The sequence below is a fragment of the Coccomyxa subellipsoidea genome (genome assembly GCF_000258705.1).
Source record: "Coccomyxa subellipsoidea C-169, whole genome shotgun sequence".
NCBI classification, from domain to species: Eukaryota; Viridiplantae; Chlorophyta; class Trebouxiophyceae; family Coccomyxaceae; genus Coccomyxa; species Coccomyxa subellipsoidea.
The window spans coordinates 244,800-265,157 of record NW_005178016.1 but is presented as its reverse complement, the minus strand read 5'-3'; the positions used below and the strand labels follow the sequence as shown (position 1 = coordinate 265,157).

The window sequence follows — 20,358 nt, the reverse complement described above, 5'->3', positions numbered from 1 at the left end:
CTTATCTGCTCATTTACCACTTTATCCTGAATATAGATTAAAGCTTCTACATGTGTCAGACGCGCCGCACCATCCACAGTAAGTTATTGAATAAGGTTGTGTGTCATATTGGTAGCTTTATAAACAAGGTGAATTAATACAACTGCTAGTTGTGTGAGATGTACAAGGGCTTTCAATGAATGTCATTTACCTTCTTGGTATTGGTCAGGATCAAAGTAGGGTATTTCTCTGCTGCAGCCTTTCGAATATCTTCCCTGTCACTTACAAGGAGCCATATGACGTCCTGGCCTTCTTGTTGATTGTCCTCTTGCAATTCCTGAGATGCCAGCCGAAGAGTGAAACCGTTTGGGCCATAAAAAGTGGAGAACTTATAACAACGGTACCAGCGCAAAGCAGATTCCCAAGCAAATGCAACGACTTCACACCTTTGCGCATGCAAAATAACTTTCGTAAGGGTTCAATAAAGCGTCCCATTTGCTGTTTTGTTCATCTAGTACAAGTCCATTTTGCGCCATTGCAGTGTCAGACGTCCTTATTTGAATAGCGATTTTCAGGGTGTTCTTTTGTTGCATTTTAGCAAGCTCTTTGCGGAATAATGCCTTTGCAGCCGAAGTGGGTTCAAATAGGAAGTCAAAGGCACATCCAAAAATCGTCTCTGGCCTCAAGCCCTGCATTTGTTGGAAGAACATCTGGGTAAGGCAAAGTTAGCCTACTAGGCAGGAACAGGCAGCAAATTCATTGCAGCCTGCCAGTGACTCACACACCCCACATGGTAATGCTCGGAGCATTACCATGTGGAAAATCTCCGACTTGTGGTAGGGGTTGTGAGTGAGCTGTATTACGGTACCAAAATTGCAATGCTCAAATATGACAATATCTGCATCTTTGCCTGCAAGACAATGCGGAATGCGCAGCTGAGTTCAAAAGGCAATCCATGTGACAGGAAAATTGCTTACTCAGGAAGGATCGGATCCCCCGGGTACTCCAATCGATATCCCTGTGATTCTGTTGTTCCTCTACATACTGGGTGGCGCGTACCTATGTCATGCAGGTTGCCGTTCCGAAATATTGGCAAAGCTGAACTCTTAGGCTCCTGCATTTGGTCCAAGCCAGCGAAGTTGTTTGGCACAGCCAGCCGTTACAAGTAGCCATGCCAACAATTCGCTGATTTGCAACATTAAAGGTTTTCAAAATTTCAAAGTATTAGGCTCACCTCTCCACCAGTACCAAGATCAGACAACCTATGTACCGATCGGCCAGTTTCGTCAACTTGAAACGTCCAGTCTATATTTGGCCTATCATACCTAAATGGAACGGCACAAGCAGGTTAGAATTCCTTGGCATGGTCTTTGACAATTCCAGCAAGACAGAAGTCCTTGATATAGAAGAGGGATTAACACACCCATCTTGGAGCTTGAATGAATCGTCGAGATTTCGTAGAACAAAGGCTCTTCCTGTAAGAACTGAGTACATGAAAGCTGTAATCATGCAACTCCTGCACCATAACCTCTGTCAAGCAACTTATGACGGGCTTGTCAAAACGAATTCGAGTGTACCGGATAGTACCATCTTTTCAAACCTCAGTTATGACAAGGGGTCCATTGCCCTTACTGTGCATCGCTGAGACCTGGAAGACAGGCCACAAAAAGATATGAAAACCTACAAATGTGCTTTTCTGACTGTTGACAAGTAATGGCTATGGATGCACGCGAATATAGCTTACCCATGCTTGAATACGCCATAACTGTATATCTTGGGTATTCCATGCCTTCCTTGATCGCCCTATCAAGGTGCTCGTAAGGTCCCTGCCAGTTTCCGCAGGTGCGAGGGTCTCTTTCACTTGCATGATTGGACCTAACGCGATACTGACCTATCACATTGCTTGATAATGATAGGATGCTCGAATTTAAGCAAATGAGTATACTTATCAAAAATAACCGCGCCAATCCTACACGATGCTGTCTAGCTCTGCGGTGTGTGGCAGTTGACTCAATATTTCTGGTCGAAAGCAACCATCGCCAAGGCATCATGCTTCACACGCGTTCCAGAACTGCAGGTGGAGACAACAATCGTGAAAAAGAATACCCAAAACCCGAGGTCGATTACCCTACTAGTAGCGATGGGTGCACAAATGGCTCTGCGATGTATGTTAGTTTATCCATTCCTTTCATCGAAGACATATGCTGTCCGGACGATGCCCGGGGAGCAGGCAGATAGCATGCAGGCTCCAATGTTGCTCTCCATTGGACCATGACGCATTTTACGTCAGCAGAATAATAATTACAGGGGAGTTTGTGGAATAGCTTCCTCCCTGCATGAGTTGAAAGTTTCAACTTGAAACTCATCATCAGCTGTCACTGAATGAGGAACGGGACGACATCCTGACTGCAGACACACACACTGCAATGTGGTGTGGGGTTGAACACGATGAGATCGAAAATGAGTTGGACGTCTACAATTCCCCGCTCACAAGCGTGGCTAACAGTTGCAGTGGCTGCGATGCTCTTATCAACCCAGCATTCCGTAAGTGCCTCAGCAACCGGAGGACTTGCAAGTGACCACCGCACAAAGAGCGTCAAAGTCAAGGTGGTGTCGGCGTGGATGTTCAGTTATGGATCAAGATGTGCACTGGATCAACAGCACGGAATAATGGCTTTGCACCATAGCATAGAAGTTCCACGAAAATAGCGCTGTCTCTGAGAGCTGTTCCATAACTTTTCATGCAATCTTGCACCGAAAGTTAAGAGGTGGCTGGCTCACTGATGGTCCCCTGTTCCTTAGACAAGGAGGCTCGGAGGGCGACATGGCGCACACTGCGGTCAAGGGTGGCAGGATACCTACTCACACCTGCACGCTGCCATCCTAGAGTCTGAAGCCTCCAGACAGCGTCTGGCGGTCGTAAACCTGCACAGGAATGGGCTAGGCGACCGGCTGACAGCTGCCGTTACTGTCTTCTATTATGCCTTGCTCTCAGGTGCAGACACACTCCCTTGAAGGACAGAGTGGTGAGCAACACAGCGCCTAGGATTCACAGCCCTTGGAGATACATAGAGCGAATACATGTTGGTTCCTGCAGGCTGAACTGTTCATTCATTCTACCCCTGTTTGAAAACTCCTTGACTTATCAAACGGTGGCGGCAGTTGTCATAAGCAGGCAATTCAGCCACATAACAGGCTAGCAGCGAGCCGGCTTTGCTGTGCATCAATGCACATATGCAGACATCTATGCCATGATTCGTCTCTTAAGCACAGCAGTGGATACTCTTGGCGTTGTACACAATATCACACGAATTTCATGCATGCGGTCTCCAGGTAGGGCCTTTCAAATCAACTGGCGCGGTGCCAGCACAGAAGCCACGCTGGCGGCTGTGATGGAGAAGGCGAATGTGGATTGGGAGGCCGCACGGGGTGATGTGGCGGGCGGGGGCGGAACACAATACGTGGATTGGTGGTTGATTGATGGGCATCATCCGCCTGACGCGATGGATTTCAAGGTCTTCGGTGGCGCGAATCTGTCAGACATGTGGCCAGACGCGCGCACGGTCGTCTTTGACATTAACACCGGCGCTGTCGATAAACTTTTCTACAACCCTTACCACCGGCAACAGGTGCGCGACGTTCCCTCGTCCTATCATGTTTTCAAGATGAGAGTAAAATTGAATACAAAAGCCCTGATGAAGCCTGGGGCGTGATCACGGAGGCAGAGATTAAACATGCCAAGGCCATGGTTGACCACGCCACCGTGAGGGCATGGGTGACTCACCCATGTCCCCCATTATATTCTAATGCGTGGAGACTTTGGGCATAAGTCTTAGGGCAGGACGGCGATTTTGGTGAAAGCAGTGAGCCATCAGACCATTCAAATCTTGTTATTTCATGAGGCGCTTTGTGGTCGAGCAGCTGTTCACCTGGGGCCTGCGGCCAGAGACGGCTGTGGGCTGCGCACTGAATTACTTGTTTCGGCCGCGCCGAGAGACATTGGAAGTGGTGCGGGAAAGTTACGAGGCGCTGCGGAACCCAGATGCTCTCAAGATAGGCATTCAGGTATGAAAAGGTACAACCTTTCAGTGAAATGATTACATCGAATCCTCGGATACAAAGATGAAGTGGGCCATTGAGTGCGTTCCAAGTCACAGGGATTTGATTCCGCATTAGTGTCTGTTTTCGAGATCGTGTCTAAAATTTGCAACGATGTTCAGTCTTGTTCTGCATGTAAGCAAAGATGGCATGAGAAGAGACTATTGCATGCACTGTCTAAAGTCAAAAGCTTGATGTGTAGGTCCGGATGGGCGATGCATGGCTGCAGCATAAGCCAAATGGCGTTTGTGACAGAAAAATCGACTATGATGACTTGGGAAGGTGGTTTCGATGCGCATCCAAGGTATGTCAATTGCTCTCAATTGTGTTCTACTCTGTCAATATCGCTCTGATTGAGGTCCCCACAGTGTGCCGTTATACCAATTTTGATTCCTTGGATATCCATTTATCCAAATATTGATATTTCATTGTAAGGGAAAACCGGCAACGTTGTTAACTCACTGGAGGCGAGTTTCATGTGACCGTTACATGAGGTTGCGTAAGACAGTAAACCTCAATGCACAAGATCATCAATGATTGAAACAGATCTGGTATGGTGCAGGTGGAGCAGGAATACAAGGTGGAGGGAATGCCAGTGCATTGGTATGTTGTTTCTGACTGCCCTGCATTACGCTACAAAGCCGTCGAGAAGTACGGGCTCAAGGTAAGTGCCAATCTTCCATGATGGCGGCAGGTTTAATTACGTCTCAAAACGAGGCGCACTTGGCAGCAGGCTACATCTTTACATCTGAGGATTCAATATCATTATTTTATGGAAAGGGTTGTATCTTTACATCAGATAGCATTTTTGCAACTCATTGGCAGCTGCCTGCAGGAAATGCTGCCTTGCATGCTTGGCCATGCACGTCCCGCTATGAATCATTACTCGCATAACCAATATTCCCCCATTTGCAGGTGCTCTTGCCAAGTCGCGAACTGGTCACGGAGCACGTCACCTTTAGCACAGGAAATAGCACAAAAGATGTGCTTGCCATGCGTACCGCATTTGCGGAGCAGTGGCTTCTAGGCATGACTGATTTTCAGGTACATGGGAATACGCTCAACTCTTTTGCACACCATCTAGACACCTCAATGCACACACAAGAGACTTGCAAGATGTGGTACCTACGTGATGTAGACAGCCCGCCGACCTTGCATTTAGTCTTCTTGGAAAGGCTTTTTATTTCAATCTTTGAAGACCTTCAATCTCTCGCTTGCCGCTTTCAATGCAAGCCATTGTCAATGTTACCCACCACTCCACTGTTGTATGTTGGGCTCAAAACTTTATTGCAGGTGATAACGGAGGAGTCGAGTTTTGGGCGGCTAGCTGCGCTGCGGTCGCTGCGGTTTCGCTCGGTATATACCATGCGCTCGCCAGCGGCAATGGCGGAGCGCGGCCGGAACGTTTCATGGGAGTGCACCCGAAGCAATTTTGACAATTTTGAGGAGGTTGCCATCAACCACCCCTGGGTGAAAGTATTGTAATGCATCGTCGAAATATAAATGCATTTTTTGCAATTTTCTGTACTTCCAAATAATCGATCTAGCCCAGAAGAGTATTCCTTTTTGTTTGGTGGACATGCTTAGGGAAAAGCGTCTTCATGAATGACGCTTTGTTATTAAAGTGTGAAGGTACTACTATAGTATCGGGCCAAGCTTGCTCCAACACTCCTCTCATCCTTTTGTTGAGCGTTTGCAAGTTTCTGTTATACTAGAGATCATCCATGATACAGCAGTATCGATAAGCTTATCATATACCTTAAGGAAACCGGATACTCTAGGCATGGATCTCAGGCTGCAGCCAACTGTGCAAAAAGCTACATTGGGGATAAGAGCCATCTCAGTGAGTGCCTTCCTGGCATAGGAATCCTGAGACATCACCAAGGACAAAATATTGTGCAAAAAAATTGTTGTGCAGCAGATTACGTGGGACTTGGACATGCAGTACTAGTCTTGCAAACATATCATGGGATTTTACCCCCCTTGGATGCTGTTCACTGTGGCACATGAGTACCGCACTGTGACATCCACCGTGGACTCCACGGTGTCACTCGGAGTGACTCAGCACTGCCAGCTCCCAGTGGGCGGGTGCACGGTAACACCCAGAACAAGAATTGCTGATCACATTGCAGGCAACAACCTTGTCGCATGGCCCAAAACGTTAGAGAGGTTACCATGAACCTTGCATGAGCCCCTGTGCACCCGTTATCTTAAATTCTTGAAGGTCCTATTAGGTCGATGCCCCTGGACAAAGGGTTCGCAGGGGTCCCCCGCCCCTCGAGTAGTATTTAGTACCCCCTGGGTTTAGGAAAATCGATATAGGCAAAAAGATATTGAGGTCATTAGGCGCAAAGCATGGGTGCATTGCACACTTGAAGCCCACAATCATTCCTTCAAGTTCCTGAAGGGACTCAGCTTAACTATTGCATACCTTTTGGATTGAAACTCCATACATTCAACATAATGCGCAAATGTCTTGTAGTGCACCATGGGTAAAAACACGCAGGTTGGTTGATACATCTCGTCTCCGTAAGACACTTGCGTGTTGTTGCCTAAGTTTGAGGCTGTAAAAGCGTTTTATGCACAAGCCGGCAATTGTTAATCAGGACAACCTAGTGATTACAGTCCGTGTTTGACTCAGTGAGTCGACGGAGAATATAATAAGACGACATACAGAAGGGTTCAGAATATTAGTGTGACTGGCAAAATGCTAAATGGTTCAGTCGCTGCAAAAAGTTCAATCATTAGAGAGGTACTACGCGGCTAGGGCAACCAATTAATAACTCGATGCCACAAGCATATGATCTTGGATCTATAGACTTCCTTTCGGATGCCCAAAATTGCTGTGCCCTACGTACCTGTTTTTCGTTCCCCCTGCAACCAATCTTAATTTCAACACACTGGTACAAAGGGAGCAATCCTTTGAAGTAGCAATAATATGCATCCTTTGCGATCCTTGAATGTTGGATGCAACTATACCTTACCCTTACCCAGCCATGGACTTCGGGCAAGCAAGGAGAAGAAAGGTGTTGTGTACGCAGGTGTTATGCCACGGACTTCCTTTAACTTCTCCCTTTCGAAGCCAGCAGCAGTTCCTTCTTGAGGAGCGAGTGAGATGAATAGCTGCCTTGCATCGTGAAAATTTCGAAATGCCTTCTGCTATGGCTCCATCATCCTGATCACATATTTAGGCGGTCGGTTTATGAAAGCGACCGCGATGTGACATTTGGCGGTCTCACCGTGACACCACCAGGTACAAGGGGTGGATAATCAGATTTCAGGCTTCACATCAATCCAACGATGAGCAGCACACAAAGATTGATTGGCTTCACTTTCTTGACTCTAGTGTTGGACACCACTGGCATATTTGCATCAAATATTGACAGCCTTTCACAAATTCCTTGTGAGTCACCCTCTTTACCCGCGGGCAGCTTCCACGTTGTCGTTGCAGCTTACGAAGAAAAGCATTGCTTCAAGCAGTACTTGTGGAAACTAGGACTTACCAATGCTCTTGTTATCATCTATAGGCGGGTGGAGCCTGAAAGACCCCTTGGCCGTTGGCACGGTCCTTGCGGTATGGTTGTCCAAGAGAAACTACTGCTTCCCAACCATGGAAAAGACCTGTCGGCCTTTCATAGTTATGTTTTCGAGTACTATGACAATCCCCCTTTGGCTGTTTTGTTCCTCCATGGCCATGGCCCACATGCTTACCATACTGACTGTCATACTATAGTTGGCAGAGCACGTTTATTTTATAGAGGTCTCGTATCGCCTTATGAAGATGGCGCAGAGTTTGCAAGGCACATGGTGACGTTGACCAGATTCAGCAGGCAGGGTGACCCAGATTGGATGCATGTGTTTCCGGAGAGCCCAATGTCACGGCGCTTGCAAGAGAAGTCTCCTGAAGAGGTTGAGGCGACTTCAAGTTGTGCAAATCTCTTCAGCAAATGGTCTGTCAACGCAACTTCAGCTGGTTTCTGGAGCTGTTGCGCAACTTTCATCCTCCCTTGGGACCGCATTCTTTGGTACCCAAAAGGATTTTACAGAGAAGCGCTCCAACATTCAGTGGAGCCTTATGATGATCATTGGACTAGTAGGGTGTGTTGGGAATTTGTCGTGTATGCATGGTATCAGGAACCTGCGGTAACGCCCAGCTTGAAGAAGTTGTACTTGAAGGCATCTGATCTGGCATTGCAATACGATTTGAGAGGCTGCACTGATCTGGAGCCCCCGACTTGTTAGTTTTTCTTACTAAGAAAGGCTTTAAAGGATCCAAATTTGGGCCTTTGAAGTCACCACAACACTTATTACAATGATGTGACATCCTAGTGTCGACGCTAGGACTCCCTAGAGTCACTCGGTATTACTAGGAGGATCCGGACCTCTGATTACAGAACATTAATATTATATATGTGAAGTTTTACTTCAAGTCGTATGATTTCATGATTATATGTGGAATGTAGCTTTCGTGGTGTCAGGGTTTAACGTAACTATTAGCTAAGGTAGTGTACTACATGTGTACACCAGTAGGGTTCGGTGTGTATGCTGTAGAGCCATAAATAGAAAAAAGATGAAAATCCGATGCCTTGATGTCACCTGGGGCGCGATCAAAGAAATACGCTCCCCATTTTGGGGCTGCATTTAAATTTATTATTAAAAAAAACAAATTTGCGTCGAGTGGCTAGATCGCGACCGGCTACTAGGTAGTACCATCCCAGGGCCGTAATCGGAACCTAGGTGGCTTTGCCATACCGGACAGCCCCGCCGAGGGCCCCAGCTTCAAGCCTTAACTTTAGTTGAACTAAGTTAGACGTTGCCGGTTCTTTTCCGTTGCACGAAGAGATTGTTGATTCCCGGGACAGAGCCCCAACCTATTTGCCCCAGAGAAACAAAAATCTCCCGAAAAAGTGGCTGACCACCTCGCCGGGTTCGAACCTCTGATCCTCCGGTTCATAGACCTTCATATTAGACCCCCCCCCCAGGCTAGGTGAACCTGGGGAGGGTAGTATTATATTATTAGTATTTAGGGTTCAGGATTGAATGTATGTAATTATACGTAGTATTTCTATATTGCACGCATTGCATTTGCACGGCGATGCAGTACTGTCATTTCTCCGAGAAAACTCGGAGTCACTTCGGTCCGACCGAAGTGACTCTGAAAATTGAGGAGTCCTCAATTTTCACGCTAGCTCTCCTTTGATGTCTTCATTACATTTTCTCCAGATTATGTAATTGGATCCTCCCCAAGCAAAGACAGTTAGCTAAGCTATAGCTAGCTCCTTGTCAACATGGTTGCCTCTACCGTCTCGCTCAATATCGAAGAGTTTATATCCAATATTGCATTAATGCACAGGCGAAATTGTGCACTTCAAAAAGGTCCATGCTGGATTTATCATGCACCGATATCGCATGGCCCCGGCTGGCGGGGGCCGGTACAAATACTGAGCACCGTGCATGGTTGATTGGGTCTTGCTTGGCTCTGGCGAGTCCAAGGTAGGGTAGGAAGTTGGCAGCCTTTACATGCCGCATCTTGTCTGCAGGCGCACCATGCCTTCGGCAGGAAAAGCGTGAAATGATAATAATAATAATAAATATCGCATGCACGGGTGCATGCAAAGTTTGAGAATCCGAACTTCGAATGAAGTTGAAATTTTATTCCGAACGGGTTGTCATGATTATGATATCATCGATGGAAAGTGTCAACGTCTTTTGTTTTGCACCTTATTCACTTTACATACATGTGCAAGTCACGGATCTGCCTCCACTTCCGCTGCCCATATCCAGTAACCCAACCCAGTCACGTCACACGTCACGTGCAACCATCCTCCTTTATCTACCACCCTTGTATCTACTAAATTACCTCCCACCTACTTAGTAGATCTCGATTTCCGCCCACCCAGTCTGTTATCTCTAGTCACCACAGTGTGCTGCTGCAATATCGCATGCAATTCCGCACATGGGATCTAAGGCTGGCTTCAAGCAAGTTGCGCAGTCACAGCCAGACCTAACAACTCATGACAGCCGAATTACTACACTTTCAAAATGTATTCATCCTGCCTCAGCCCTTCTGCACCTTGGAGCGTTCCCTTCCACTTCAAAAGGATCACAACCCATGCAAGGCTTCAGCTGCAGCCCCTCACCGATTCAAACTTGTATCTTAAAATCGAGCATCCATATGGCATGCATGACGCCAGGACGCCGCGTCATTGAACTCCTTATGACGTCATAATGACGTCATCGTGACACCGATATCATCATGACGTCAAATGACCATATCGTTTCAGACGTATATCCAAATGACATCATGGCGGATATCAAAATGAAGGGGAAGGATTATGCTGCCAGCGGTGGGTTGGCGTGTCGAAGAATTCTTATCATGTGATGTCATTGATACGTCATATGATGTCAAAAGGATATCAGAGGTGCCAGAGCATGTCAATTTTATCAGCTTGTATCAAATGCATGTCAGTGCATCAGCAGTGATGCTGGATAATCATCCTGATATCCAGTTACAGCCTCTTGTCATCAGATGACATCATAAGCATATACATGTCCAGTCCTCCTGACATCCTAGGGTCTACATCAAGTGATGATCAGATGACATCACCACCTTATCATTAGACAGCACTGTGCTGTCTCAAGCCAAGATTGTATTACAAGTCCCTAAGAATTGCTACACAGACAAAAATCAGCCTTAAAGCACCCTGTCTCATAGATGAGTACATTCATCTTATACATCGGAGCACAACCCCTGCTCCTACTAGGCCTGTCACGCTAAAGCCTCGCTCAGTGTATGCTTGCATACACAAGGTTTCAGTTGGTCTTCTTCACAATGAGTGCCTTCTCGTTGATCCCAGCTGCAGCCTCAGCAAGGAAGCGGTCATACTCCAGCCTCTGCTTTCTGCCTTCTGCGGTGTCCTTTGGAAACTCAGGGATGCCGTTCAGGAATAGCCACACCTGGCAAACACAGCCAGACACGATCAACGGGCAGGATCGCATGACCTCATGGTCACATTGATTTCAAAAGCATTGCAAAGCACGCCATGGCAGTGAGTGTGTGTCCTCTGAAACCTGCATCACTCAAAGAGTTGCACTGGCCAACTCACATACACCCATCTCGGCAAAGGCCACCTCTGCTGCGCTCAGTTGCATTGCGCCCCCTGCCTGCTTGGGCGGGTTGTACACGTCCAGCAGCAGGCTCAAGAAGGGTTGCGCGCCATACTGCTGTGCTCCATCCTTCCTGTATGACACATCTGCGCCCACCGCACAGTGATTAGTCAGTGCTTCTGAGCATGTGTCTACGTTAGCCATGTGTTCACACTATGGGACGGATGGTGCAATAAGGCCGCTTGTCTTCTATCAGAGAAGTGAACTCCTGCAATGGTCGGGGCAGAGACTCTCACCTGCCAGCATGGCCTCCATCTCCTCTTTCTTCAGGAGCCCATAGTACTTTATCCGTGCTCCCTTGATCTCCTTGGCAGTCTCTCCTCGCACCTGCTTTGTCATTGCGGTGCGCATCTGCAACAGGACAAGGAGGCGTCATGGCCATAAGAGGCACGATGCAGCCTCACATGACAAGAGACAAGCCCAGCGCTGGGATTGGGTGGCTGCATTCTTCCATCTGGCATGAACAAGACACCGACCAGGCACATGCTTGTACATGCACATGTATGCATGAGCTGCAGAAGGTACTTGAGTTCCCACGCACCACTTTGACGATGGCGCGTCTGAATGATGCGCTGCCATTCTCTTCCTTGGACGCCAGCTTCTTTGCTGCCTTCTCCATGGCAGCGGATGAAGGGTACATCGTCTTCTTGGAGAGCTTCTCATGGCAATATTGCACGATGTCCTTCTTCTGCCCATGCACACATTCTGTTTAAGACTAGCAGTGACTGGTTGTGAGTGATGCAGCCCCTCATTTGAAGCCCTTAAAACTCTGGTACTGCTTTCCATGAGACCGCTTCAACAAAACCTCATTAGAGCTAAAACTGAGCAGGAATTACTCGAGCAAATGCATGTCTCACAGCTGGTTAGAGAATGCCAGCGTACAAACAACTTTGAGGTTGGCTCACCAGTTCACGGTCAAGCGGCTCCTCTCTGCAGTCTTTCCAGATGCCTTCGATCGCTGTGCAAGTTTCTCTTCCAGTAAGGACTCCAGCAGCTGCTCCAGATTGTTGTTCTTACTACCTGCATGCATCATTACATGCCATTTTATTCCCCAAGTGCATGCAAGGGACAACCTTTGTGTCCACCAGCACCCTGAATGAAGAATGTGAATCACGGTCAACCTGCTCCAGGTGAGATGTAACAGTATTGGCATGTCATTGCTTGCAGAGCGAAGATAGGCAGACAAAGTTCTACAATTGAGCCAAATGCTGCAGCCACGCACTGTGCTTGCTTTTTTTCCTCTTCACTCTTAGCTGAGGCTGAGGCTTGCTCTTCTTTGCAGTCTTGAAGGATTTCTTGCGTGCCACAGGAATGTCCTCATCGCTCTCACTGCCACTGCTGCTGTCATTCTCTGCACTGTCACTTTCATTGCTATCCTCGCTCTCTGTCTCGGTTGCTGCACCGTCATCTTCATCGTCTTCCCCTTCTTCCTCTGCCCATTCCTGGAAGATGTGCAAGGATCAGATCAGCATGGCATCATGCCTCTGTTGCAGCAAATTGCTCAATGCATGTCAATGTGGGACTCTTGAAACGTAACAATTCCCTGTAAAGAAACGCAGCTGTGCAAAGTACAAGTTGCTCTTATTCATAGAATACACGCTTTGCTGCGAGCAGGCATTTGCAGATGGCATGGCATTCTAGTAGGCATGAATGCACATGGCAGGCATGCATGCACATGCCAGGCATGCATGCACATGCCAGGCATGCATGCACACCTTGGCAGCAGCAGATGACATCTTGCCCCCCCCGTGGGCACCTTTCCCTCCCTTTGAGGGACCCGCTCCTCCTTTGCTCATGTCATCTTCCTCACTTGCTTCGTCATCCTTAGAGGGTGCGCTGGAGTTACGGCCCTGAACATGCACAAAGGCTTATCAATCTTGCGCTGGGAAGGCTAGCCCTGGAAAGAGCAAGAGTGATCTGAATTGCGGTCAGTTGATGCATGTAGAAACCCTGCATGTACTGGCAGCAAGGAACCAAACAGCAATGCAATTCGAAGCATGCCATGTGTCCCTGAGTCGATAGAGGTCCTCTCTGATAACAGGCAATCCATGCAACTTGATGGCGGCATGGACATGGACCTTCTTTGCTACAGTTTTCCCTCTCCGCAGATCTCCCAATGTACATGTACAAAAGTTTTCACGTAGTTGCTTACCTTGGACTCTTTCTGGACCAGGGAGTTGCCAGTCTCTTGCATGGCCTTCTTCTTCGCCTTCTCGCTCACCTTATTGCCCTTTGACTGCAGATCCCCTTTGCTCTGCAAGGAAAGCCAGATATTCAGAATCGAGCAAACAAGGGCGGTTTAGCTGTCGTGCATGTGAACCGGATCGCGTTTGGCGGCAAGCCTTCTTGAAACAAGCATGGTCTCTTGAATCTGCTTAAAGCCTAAATTTTAGACCATTCATCTCGCAATGAACTCCAGATGGTGCAGATTGAAATCGGCGATTCGGATCTTGGCGTTTTTTCGATCAAGGTGGCCAAAATAAAGGACCCTAGGACTTTGTGGTCGAAAGACCAAAAGACAAGACCTCTCCTTCCGCAGAAAGAGTCATATGATCCATATAAAAGCTTTAGGATACGTGCTCAACTTGGTCATGTGGTCTACTAAGATATCCATATGCTAAAAAAAGTACATCCCTCTAGAAGCATTCGGCGTGTTAGACATTGCTTACATCATGGCAGCCCCGCTCTGTATTGCCATATAAGGAAGGGGTGAATTTATTACCGTCGATGCGCCGTTCATGTCTCCCTTCGTTGAATTCAGTGCATTTCTTGCACTGCCTCTACCTCTCCTCGAGGCCATTTTCCCTATCTTTCTGCGAAAAGAATGCTCCACCACTGATCTTGGCAAGGAAACTAACGGTACTCAGCGATTGCTGGGTAATATCATGGATTCGTTTGTGCACTGTGCACAGCAAAGAAAGCACAGCAGAAGTTTCCAAGATTGGCCGTCTTGCATAACTGCGTGGTAACCATTAGTCAGCGATCGCCTTCAACCATGTCGTTGCTGCAGCAGAAGATGCATTGGGTACTTCGCATGTCATCTCACAGTGAGAAGTGACAGACTAAATGGAGACAATTTTGTGCCAGCTGCGAACCTCGCAGCCACTTTCTTTCACAGCAGATCCCAGATTTCGGATGGTGTAGCGGACAATTGCTATGTCACGATCACCTTTTCAGATGATTATTTCTTCATTTCTGACATTAAATCACTTTAAATATTGCGTTCTGCCCGTTCACCAGCGTTGACATTGGAAATTTTGGGGAGATCTCATTACCGGAGCAGTCAAGCAAAAAGCCATGTAGTGCCTCCTGTAGCAGTGCGACATTTCGATCCGATGAAAAGGAAACGTAGGGCTGAAAAAGACGGCCCAAAGTCACCCAAGCGAGGCAGGATCGCGTGCCCAAAACGCGGGTGCCCATTCAGAGGCGATTCAGACAAAGCTATAGCTATACACATGGCCAGAAAAGCGCATTATGGTTCTGAATCTTCAGGAGACGGATCAGGTATTTCAGGTTCAAGGACAGATCACTCAAGGTCGCACCCCAACTCAGACAGTGTCACGTCACAAAGCAGTTCAGAGGCCTCGGAGGGGCCTGCCGAGCATCCAGGAAATTCCCAGCAAAGGTCAGAAGGGCTGGCTGCGGCGTCTGCAGCTGATGAATCTGGTGGCGATATTGACTGTGTAGACGGGCCAGTGCAGGGCGCTCAAGCCATGAATGTGGAGGATAGCTCGGCATGCAATGTGAGTGAAGATTCAGATGATGCATCTGAGAGTGCAAACAGCGTTGTAGAGGTGTTAGTCAGCTCTAGAGCGGCTGTAGCCGTACCGAACAAGTTTGAAGAGGGCCTAAAGCCCCTGCTGGCCGGGATGTCCATGAGAAAGATAGATGACTTGCTCAAGATCATCACAGATCCTGAGTACACGCCCCACTCAATACGCTGGAGGTCATCTGGAGCATTCAAGAAGTACATGGACAGTCAAAATGAACAGGTGAAGCCCTTTCTTTACGCACCAGTGTGCCATGATCTATGCCAGCTAAGATGCTCATGTGCAGCACCCGGTGGCGGTGTACAGGCCTGGAGGAAAGAAGCTGTTGTGGCAAGTGCGTCCGGCAAGGATATTTTTGTACATTATAGGACTGACTTCCATGAGCTCCTGCAAGAGCTCCTGATCCATCCACAGGCAAGCTGTGCATCGTGCAATCGTCTTTGAGATGTATGCAATGATAATGTCTATCACAAGTTGCCTTTGCTTGCAGCGGTTTACTGATCTGCTCATGTGCTCTGCAGATCCAGAAGAGCCATTTCAAGCCACGCTCTGGACACAGATTCAGTGAGCTTAGGGACGGGCAGTGGATGCATGAGACATGGGTGAGGCATTGGGCGCCTCACCAAATCAATCTGTTGCGGATTGTGTTACAAGTGGAATCCTTAACGTGTTGGCCTGTGTGCAAGAGCTGTGACCTCACTGCTTCATAATTAACATGCAGGCATTTGTGCAGGAGCAGCACCCAGACGCAGAGGGGGTGTTGCCATACATCTATTATTCTGATGAGACCCATGTGAACCCCTCTGGCCGCAAAGTCCACCCGATCGTTGTGTTCTTGGCCCTTCCACCCAGGATCATGCGGCAGGGCGGCCTGTTCCGCTACCTGGCATACTTGCCATCCTTCACGGGCGCAGAGATTGGTCTCAATAAGAAGCGCGACAAAGCAGAGTGAGTGTATCGACAAGCACCCAGTTTCCAAACATGTCTTATAAGTGCTCTGTCAGATCAATTCAAGTGTAGCTTGGGAGGGGCAAGTGGGGCATTGCGCAATAATGATTCATGTGATGCATGCAGTCTGAAGGAGCTGAGGAGGAGTGTGCTCCACCCATCCATCGACTTGGTTCTGGAGCAGCCAAAGGCAGATAGCTACAGGTATGTGAGACACTAAAGCTCTATAGTCGAGTGATCTTCAGTACAGCTGTTGGGTATTGCACAGAAGCCTGCAAATTGCAAAATATGAACAGGCTATTGCAAAGCAGAGTTCATCTGAGAGCATAGTATTGAGCTAATTCGCATGATGCAGGTGCCAGACGTTTTATGTGGGAGCCTCAAGGACTCCTATGAAGCTTGTGCCCATCCCATGCAATTATGTGGCAGATGGACTGGAGGCCAACAACCTGCTGCTCGTGAAAGCCAATTCAAACCACCCAGATGTGCACTCACTGATCCCAAAAGAGCAGCTGGACAATCCAGATGCCCTGTACATGCAAAGGACCGAGAAGCGTACTAGAAAGGTAACATCCATTCGCCATTTGGAGTCAATATCTTGATACAGGGCACCTTGCATCTGTGATCATTTCAAGACTAGGCACTGAGTATTGGTTCGCTTTATGCATGTGCAGATTGTGAAGAGAATCAAGCAGCTGATGAAGGAAGGGGCGGATGGCAAGCGGCAGGCAAAGAAACTGATGGACGACTGGAGCCTGCAACGTGCTGAAGAGGTTGTGCTCATCTGCAATGCTGCCCCCTGTTTGCCCCTGTCATGACGCAGTGCAATCTTGACGTGGCTTACAGTTAGGGTTTACATTTAGGGTTAAGGGTTGGGCACGCTGTTGTTTTGACATGCTGTCCTTCTGCTGATGCCCCTTTGTGCATGCGCAGTCCCCACTGGCTGGGTTTGCTGGCACTGATTGCTGCCACCTCATCCAGCCAGACCCAATGCATCAAGCAGACAAGGGCGACACAGAGAGTGCATTGGACCTTCTCAAGAAAATCCGAGGACGAGGACGGCATCGCACTCATTGACGAGCGCCTGGCAACCATTCAGCCCATGCATGGGCTGGCCCTGCCGAGCCGCGGGCTGTCGACGGTGAAGATGTACGCGAGCCAGCAGGCTACACTTTTGCGTTGCCTGCCTGTTGCCCTCCTGGGACTGGAGAGCGAGGTGGCAACTGCTCTGAGAGTTGTCATTCCTGGTGAGCGCATGCCGGCTGCCCTTCTTTGAATGCTCTAGTAATTGTGCCCATAGAAATGCGATATATGCTGTCTTTTGAGGAGATGACAACAATAAGTCCAATCCTAGGGGACAAGTGCAGCGTGCTGGCTGCATTCCAAGGCAGTGTGGCACCATTTTTACTTTAACTTAAAATCTGCAGGCATGTGAAAACCAGTGTGCTGTTTGACATGCAGCGTATCTGGACTTTGAGCGGCTGCGGGACCTGGACGTGCACGATGAGGAGTCCCTGGCGCGCCTTGAGGCCAACTGTCGCAGGTGCCACCCCTTCATTCCATCACTGCAATCGCTTCAGACAACAGAAGGCCACTTGTTGGACAGCACATGACTGAGTGCATACAAGCTGACTGGCATGACGGGTTTTCTTTGCCCCCCTAGCGCAATCTTGTGCATCCATGACATGACACTGTACTCTTGATAAAACTGCAAGGAATCTTGAGCTCGCCCAGTCCATCTCTTCTGACAGTTGATGCCACAAATACAATGAAAACTGATGAAAAACAGCCCAGTTGGTGCTGTGCGCGCAGGTACCAGATGCTGGCTCTAGAGAAACTGGGGGGTTTGAGGAGCTTCAAAACCTCAAAATTTCACGCCCACGGCAAGTATGTGCCGCTCATCCGCTGGCTGGGCAGCGCGACACTGGCCTCAGCATCCCCAGGAGAGGCCACGCACAAGGTCATCAAGGCGGGTTACCTCAACAGCAACAAGAAGTCTGGCGGCTTGGAAGAACAGGTGTGATCAAGCATCTTGACTCTGCACAGGTCTCCTGCCATTGAGATTCTGTGACCATAGGGTTTTCCAATTTACGCATGCCAAGCCTGCATCGCACAACCTGCCATGCTCTCATAAGTTCATGCACTCAACATGGGAACCCTTTGCTGCACATCAGGGATCACGGCAGGAATCTGGATCTGGCACGGTCGGTCAGTGCAGACCCAGCAGCAGACATGCCAGCAAGGAGTGCGGTGCGCATCGGCATACCCCTTGCAAGAGTCTTACACCCTCAGGATCTTACTTGCAGATTTGTATACCGGCTAATCCACTAGTCAGCGTGCCGCCGTTGTCACTTTGTCAATGTCTTCTGGTATTGATCAATCTTAGATCCATGCTTATAAAGTCTGTTTGGTACAACGCAGGGCCAGCTCGCGGTGCAGACAGTCTCGCATCAGCTCATAAACCATTCTAAGCAGCTGCACTACAAGCAGCTGTCTAGCGGCTCAAGCGCTGATGCTGCGTGGCTGGAGCGGCGGCCTGAGCTTGTACACCTGGAGCGCTGCCTGCGGCTGTACCTGGGCGCTTTGGCAGGCCTACCGGACGCCGCAGATCTTGACATGCTGCCGGACGCCAAAGGGGATCTGGTGCGTTTGCGTTTGAGAGTGTAGCCTGCACTTTTTGAGCTCAGCTGAGCTGAGCTGAGCTGAGCTGAGCTGAGCTGAGCTGAGCTTACTACCTGAGCTCTGAGCTGAGCTTGCGCTGATCTCCTCTGTACAAGATATATAAAAGGAGTCATGCAAGTGCCCTTGGCACATCTGGGCCGTATGCATGCTTCCAAGCGCCTTATTTGGTAGAGGCCTGCTGTTCAGGTGTTGGTGCGTCCAGGACTGGCTGTGCCTCTCAGCCTTCACAGGGGCTCACCGCATGAGGCGGTGATACTAAGGGCGGTGCCAGAGTTCGGAGCTGGGAAACGGGAGGCATTCAGCTTTGTGACCGTCAGGTATGCTTGACACATGACTCTTCGAGATCAGTCCTCATCCTCATCCTCATTTCCCCATAGGTAGCTCCGGCATCGGCTGTACAGCAGGCATGTGGCAGCACCTGCCTCCCATGTGCTGGGCACATGGCACCATGCCATGCAACAGGCTGTGCTGATCTACATCTCACCTAGCTTGAGTTCATTTGCAGTCTGTATAAATGAATCAGCAGGCCATTGCCGTCCTTGTGGCAAGCAGCAGCAGTGACCAGCGCCATTAGTGTTAGTGTTAGTATTGCTTGTCATTTTCGGCATGGTGCTGTAGTGGTTGCTGGTGACTAGACACATGTCCTCCTGTCCTCATGAACACAATCTAAGGTGCCTCTATGCTCTGCAGGTCAGGGGAGGAGGACTGGTTCGCGCAGCTCCGGCTAGTTTTCAGCTGTACGGACAAAGAGGGGGCGGAGCACCGCTGCGCCTTTGTGCACTGGTTCTGCCATGCTGAGGAGGGAGAGCTGCCCATGCAGCGCCTACAATGGGCCACCACCGCCTCTGCCAGTGGTGCAATTATCCCCTGGTACGATGTCATTGACATCTGCAGCATCGTGCGCCCTGTGCTGCTCCAAAAAGATCCCACTGAGGATGACAAATACTACTTCAACAAGTATGTGGGCAGGTGACTGATAACTCTGATGGTTGATCCAATGTTGGTGCTGTCTCACGCATGCACATGAGCGGTGTACTGTAAAAAGATCTTCTTCCTGTGACTCCTCGCAATGCACATTGCAAGTGCAGACAGACCAGATCACAGCACTCGTCTCCTGAGATTGCCCATACCAGTTCTGTGTGACACCACAATTTATGTCAATTTCACTTGGACATGCGTGGCACCATTGACAAAAGCTGGCATCAACATCTGGCATCAACATTGCACCCTGCACAGCACAAGTTACGTAAAGCTCTTTACACGTCATCTGCTATACATTTAATATCGCATGTCATCAGAAAGACAACCACTGGGACCATACTTACGATATCAAAAGGTATCAGGATCGAGCCAGTTTCTGACAGAAATCGGACATCATATGGACATTATTTGACATACAAATGATATCCAGGACACCCGTTTTATGATATCAGAACGTATCGGGTTTGGGGATCCCATGTCATCATTGGGATGTCATCATGACAGCATATGACAACTTGTTTCTATCCGAAATATATCATCCTGACGCTGACATCATTATGACGTCATGTAGAGTTCAGTGACTCCTGAATACATCTTCATTGTACAGCAGGTATCCCTGCTTGAAAAGATTACATTTGGTAAAATGAAGACATGGAATTTTTGGGAATTCTTGGTATCTGATTCTGGGCGCCTTTGGTTGCAGACAAGGACTTCAAAATCTTTGAGCTTGCTT

At 48.6% G+C, this 20,358-nt stretch overlaps 4 protein-coding genes across 4 annotated transcripts; 3 read left to right on the top strand and 1 right to left on the bottom strand.

The window, feature by feature from the left end:
• The first annotated feature begins 2,358 nt into the window (after window positions 1–2,358).
• Window positions 2,359–5,716, top strand: COCSUDRAFT_68419 (hypothetical protein). The gene is made up of 8 exons (XM_005642590.1): window positions 2,359–2,586; window positions 2,782–2,974; window positions 3,313–3,608; window positions 3,901–4,044; window positions 4,280–4,381; window positions 4,640–4,741; window positions 4,993–5,121; window positions 5,371–5,716. Exons 1-8 carry the CDS (start codon window positions 2,428–2,430, stop codon window positions 5,560–5,562), a joined length of 1,317 nt encoding a protein of 438 aa, XP_005642647.1. The 5' UTR covers window positions 2,359–2,427; the 3' UTR covers window positions 5,563–5,716.
• A 727-nt stretch (window positions 5,717–6,443) lies between these two features.
• Window positions 6,444–9,141, top strand: COCSUDRAFT_55034 (hypothetical protein). Its single transcript, XM_005642589.1, has 2 exons — window positions 6,444–6,583; window positions 7,119–9,141. Exon 2 carries the CDS (start codon window positions 7,378–7,380, stop codon window positions 8,317–8,319), a length of 942 nt encoding a protein of 313 aa, XP_005642646.1. The 5' UTR covers window positions 6,444–6,583; window positions 7,119–7,377; the 3' UTR covers window positions 8,320–9,141.
• A 1,749-nt stretch (window positions 9,142–10,890) lies between these two features.
• On the bottom strand, window positions 10,891–13,984 carry COCSUDRAFT_60592 (hypothetical protein; the record flags this gene model as incomplete). Its single annotated transcript, XM_005642588.1, has 9 exons — window positions 10,891–11,034; window positions 11,188–11,330; window positions 11,481–11,595; window positions 11,786–11,932; window positions 12,158–12,264; window positions 12,467–12,686; window positions 12,960–13,094; window positions 13,397–13,498; window positions 13,967–13,984. 9 exons carry the CDS (start codon window positions 13,982–13,984, stop codon window positions 10,891–10,893), a joined length of 1,131 nt encoding a protein of 376 aa, XP_005642645.1.
• A 2,496-nt stretch (window positions 13,985–16,480) lies between these two features.
• Window positions 16,481–19,699, top strand: COCSUDRAFT_55033 (hypothetical protein). The gene is made up of 9 exons (XM_005642587.1): window positions 16,481–16,528; window positions 16,637–16,735; window positions 16,896–17,111; window positions 17,424–17,505; window positions 17,775–17,979; window positions 18,137–18,212; window positions 18,384–18,605; window positions 18,831–18,961; window positions 19,335–19,699. Exons 5-9 carry the CDS (start codon window positions 17,852–17,854, stop codon window positions 19,615–19,617), a joined length of 840 nt encoding a protein of 279 aa, XP_005642644.1. The 5' UTR covers window positions 16,481–16,528; window positions 16,637–16,735; window positions 16,896–17,111; window positions 17,424–17,505; window positions 17,775–17,851; the 3' UTR covers window positions 19,618–19,699.
• The last annotated feature ends 659 nt before the right edge of the window (window positions 19,700–20,358 follow it).

Excerpts from the sequence above, each read along its gene's own strand:
- COCSUDRAFT_55034 (XM_005642589.1), top strand. The coding sequence starts at position 7,378 with ATGAGCAGCACACAAAGATTGATTGGCTTCACTTTCTTGACTCTAGTG.
- COCSUDRAFT_55033 (XM_005642587.1), top strand. The coding sequence starts at position 17,852 with ATGTGCCGCTCATCCGCTGGCTGGGCAGCGCGACACTGGCCTCAGCAT. Across the intron at positions 18,606-18,830 it reads CGGACGCCAAAGGGGATCTG|GTGTTGGTGCGTCCAGGACT; the intron begins GTGCGTTTGCGT and ends CCTGCTGTTCAG. Across the intron at positions 18,962-19,334 it reads TTCAGCTTTGTGACCGTCAG|GTCAGGGGAGGAGGACTGGT; the intron begins GTATGCTTGACA and ends TATGCTCTGCAG.
- COCSUDRAFT_68419 (XM_005642590.1), top strand. The coding sequence starts at position 2,428 with ATGAGATCGAAAATGAGTTGGACGTCTACAATTCCCCGCTCACAAGCG. Across the intron at positions 2,587-2,781 it reads CAAAGAGCGTCAAAGTCAAG|ACAAGGAGGCTCGGAGGGCG; the intron begins GTGGTGTCGGCG and ends CCTGTTCCTTAG. Across the intron at positions 5,122-5,370 it reads TAGGCATGACTGATTTTCAG|GTGATAACGGAGGAGTCGAG; the intron begins GTACATGGGAAT and ends ACTTTATTGCAG.